General features: G+C 32.3%; 1 protein-coding gene across 1 annotated transcript; it reads right to left on the bottom strand.

The window, feature by feature from the left end:
* Window positions 50–3,783, bottom strand: LOC109227833 (protein SOMBRERO-like). Its single transcript, XM_019393026.1, has 2 exons — window positions 3,777–3,783; window positions 50–2,382 (listed from the first exon to the last, which is right to left on the bottom strand). Exons 1-2 carry the CDS (start codon window positions 3,781–3,783, stop codon window positions 1,586–1,588), a joined length of 804 nt encoding a protein of 267 aa, XP_019248571.1. The 3' UTR covers window positions 50–1,585.

Genomic DNA, 3,995 nt, shown 5'->3' with positions numbered 1-3,995 from the left:
GCCGATAGTCTATCAAAAACAGTTTTTCTACCTGCACAAGGTAGGGTAAAGACTACATACATACAACCCTCTCCAAACTCCACTTGTGAGATTATACTAGGTATGTTCAAGCTAGAATTTTAATATTTTGCACTTCCTAGCTTGAGGGGAGTGTTGAGAAAGGTGTTACATAAGTCTTTAAAGGGTAGGTTAGTCATTTTATTATACTCCACCAATAGGAATCTAGTAGGTAGTTAAGTTAGTTGGACAAGTGTATTATATATACATACGTGTATACACACATACTGAATAACAGAATAATATTTCCTTTCTGATTCAATCTTCTTCTTCTTCTTCTTCTTCATTCTGTCTTCTCTCTGATCTCTCTTCTTTCTGCATCTACTCTTCTTGATTTCTCTTCTTCTTCATACAATTTCATCTATAAACTAGCAAAGCCATCTTACCTATAATCAACAACAATACTTCCAAAATAGAAGCCTCTTGCCATTTGCAGACCAGCATCAATTTCTTTTACATGGAAGTTCAATTTGGAACCAGCTACTCAACCAAACTTCACATGTTTACACACCATGATTAGAACAAATAAAAGATAATTCCAATCAGCAGATAAGTTTCATAAATGAGCTGAAACCATTAGTCGAAACTTCTGCAGGAAGACAAAAAATAAAAGTGCTCTAAGTCCTCATGAAATTCTACAAACACATGGTCAAATGAAAAGAAACAAAACTACTTCCTCGGAACTTTGATCAACAGATGTAGCGTACGTACTAAATGCAATAGTCAAAAAAGCTTACATGGTACACACTCATAACACCTATGTATCAAAATGATAATGCAATGTCAATTTTAAGTTTGATTGTGTTGGTTGAATTGCACTAAAATAAATCTGTATAAATCGTACCTTTCGACAAGCACAGATCCCTCTCAAACAGTTCCTCCACAACACCAACACTAGAATGCTTGTTAGATCTAGAAAATTTGCCTACTCCAGTAAGAACGTGACAAGAAATCCAGATATTGTACATGTAAATTAAATCAGAGGGCATATAGCTTGATGGATGAAATCCTTTACAACATGTAAGTTAATTAATAGAGATTCATTGCGATATCACGAGCAATGATGTAGAAAGAACTGTATGGTACTTATCAGGGGTCAAATTGTTAGGTGTTCAAAAAAAAATTTAAAAAACTGTAGTAAGATGGTGTCGTGTGTATGTGGGAAAGTAAGATATATTTTTCTCACTCAAAGCGCAGATACGTTTCCTATCTTTACTACTGAGTCTCGCAATCGAAACAACAAAAGATAACTGTTTTCAGCGAAACCAACAAGATACACTACAAGAATAATATAGGCAAAATCGTGGCAAAATTATTAAGTGATACTACATATACATGAATACAAGTAAAATCTTCTGGCAAGCTTCTCTTAAGAAGTTTGTTCCGATGAGACACTACAATTACCTAGAAGCTCTACTTTTCTCTAAGTTCTATTGAGTAAACTTCATTCAATAAAGTTGTAAACTGATTGCTGCTCTCTCCTTCCCTGCGTTCTGGTTCCACCATTTATTATTCAAGATTCTGAAGATCAACAGCAAATTATATCAACAAAATCGTCAATATCTACGAGCACATCATCAGCCCAATTGATCTCTTCTTGGTAGTTGGAGCAGTCATTAATATAGCTGCTATTGTTATGTTCGTTCATCTTCTGAGCCTCGTCCATAACTTGATGTTCAGCTGCTTGACAAACTATTGCTGGTTGTACTGTTGCGCAGTAATCTTCATCAGGTCCATGCAACATAGCTCCGATCACGTTGGCAACATCTTGTTCCTCCATATTTACCCCATGATTTTTCTCTGATCTTGTATTCTTCTTGATTCGGCACACTACAATATCCTCTTTAGGAATGTTGTTTTCTCTAAAGAAATCATCCCCCACGAAATATTCTTTCATCAGCCAAATTTTATTGTTCTCTCTTTCTTTAGTATTACTTTGGAACTTGAAACTTCTTCTAAACCCAACCACAGTTCCCTTACCATTCTTGATAGGAAAAATACCGGTTTGGCCTTTCCATGTCCCGTTGGCGCAAGTTCGACGAACCCTTGTATGTTCGCTCTTCTGTTTCTTCAACCGAGTAAAAAAATAGCGAACCTTCTCTTCGGGATGATCAGAATTAGCTCCAAATATCTCCCATGGTGGTTGGNTATATATATATATATATATATATATATATATATATATGGTCGTCTGTTTTTCTTGCTTACGGAGAAAAGACAAGAATGAGACAACAGTAATTGCCGCAATACGTTCTCTCAAGTAAGAAGACAAAGAACTATGAAAAGAAACCCTAAACGAATGGCGGAAGCTTATTGATGTGAATGCTGTAATGGACTATTTATAGATATCTGTATCAGTTTAATTCCAACAACGAAAATTAAGAAACAAATTTTTAGGAGAGAAAAAAGTGTTTTGACTTCTGCGGAAGGTTAACGCTTGGAACTTAAGTTACTTTCTTTCCTAATTTTTATAATTCCTATTTAGTTTTTTAACTAACTTAATACTCCACGGTTTTATAGAAGAATCTGAAAATATAGTTTCCTTAATTAACTTTTTCTCAATTTCATTTTATTTATTTTAACTTACTTTCATTCATCCAATCGGAAATTTCTAGAAATAGTTTTTTTAAACAGAAGAAAATTAAGAAATTAAAGAATAATGTACTTACTTTCCTCTTTTCCGTTTACAAGTTTTTAAATCTTTTACTTTAGGTAATTATATTCAATTTGGTCTAATAGGAAATTTCTAATTAACAGTTCTTGGGAGGGTTGCGCTTGAGACTTAAGTTACTTTCTTTCCTTATATTGCCATTCCTATTTCCTAAGATACTAGCTAGGGTGGGCGTTCGGGCAGTTCGGATTACATATGAAATTTCGGTTTTGATTTTCAGTTTTCGGATTGACAAAATGACAATTCAAATCCAATCCAAATAAGTTCGGGTTGGATCGGATTTTTAAGTTCGATTTTGGATTAATCGGTTTGGAGCTTATAAGTCAAGATGTCTTTTCTTTTTACAAAAATGAATATCCAAATGAAGTACTCATGTTAAATTTCTTGAAAAGTTCTTCATTCTCACTGCAATCATCTAAATGAAATATTAAAGTAATGAAATTATTATATAAAAAAATAAAAAATACAATAGAGACGTTAATACGACATATAAGAAGTAGAAATAGTAAAACCATGTCCAAATAGAAAGTATTCTCGTAATATAACTTAGTAATTAATATTGAATATATATGATAATATCTAATGGTTAGGATATTGAACTTATTACTATTGACATATGGATAAGTGCTAAATATAAAGTATAAGAATTTCAGATTTTCGGATATCCAAAAATTCGAAGTACCAAATCCAATATCCAATCCGAAATTTAAAAATTTTAAAAAGTAAATCCAAAATCCAATCCGTAATCCGAAAATCCAAACCAAATATCCAAAAAATTCGGATTTCGGTTTGGATTTCGTGTTTGCCCAAAGTATGCCCACCCCTAATACTAGCTACCTTCTCTCTTTTTTTCCGTTGGACATTTACATGTTATTTACTTTTTCTAACTCCATTCATCCGATAAGAAGTTTCTAGTTAACAATCTATATATCATCATATATCATATCATATTATTATAAGCATAATGACTTTTATGTGAAGTTAATTTACTACAATATCCTTCAAAAATTGAATGACCAAATTATCCTCAACCTAAAATTGAAATTACCTTCCATTAAATAAATTTGTACTTAATTACCCTGGTAAAAAAAAAAATAAACAACACTAAAGAAATAATCATAATAAGGGGTGTTGCCTTACACGTTCTAACCATCACTGTACAGTTTTTGCTGATATTTTCACAATTTCTTTATATATTATTTGCTTCTTTATTCAAATCTCCTCCTTTAAATCCTTTATTACATAAGTGATAGCACTTATATATTTT

Source organism: Nicotiana attenuata, chromosome 6 (assembly GCF_001879085.1).
Source record: "Nicotiana attenuata strain UT chromosome 6, NIATTr2, whole genome shotgun sequence".
NCBI lineage: Eukaryota > Viridiplantae > Streptophyta > Magnoliopsida > Solanales > Solanaceae > Nicotiana > Nicotiana attenuata.
This window is presented reverse-complemented; position numbering and strand designations above follow the sequence as displayed.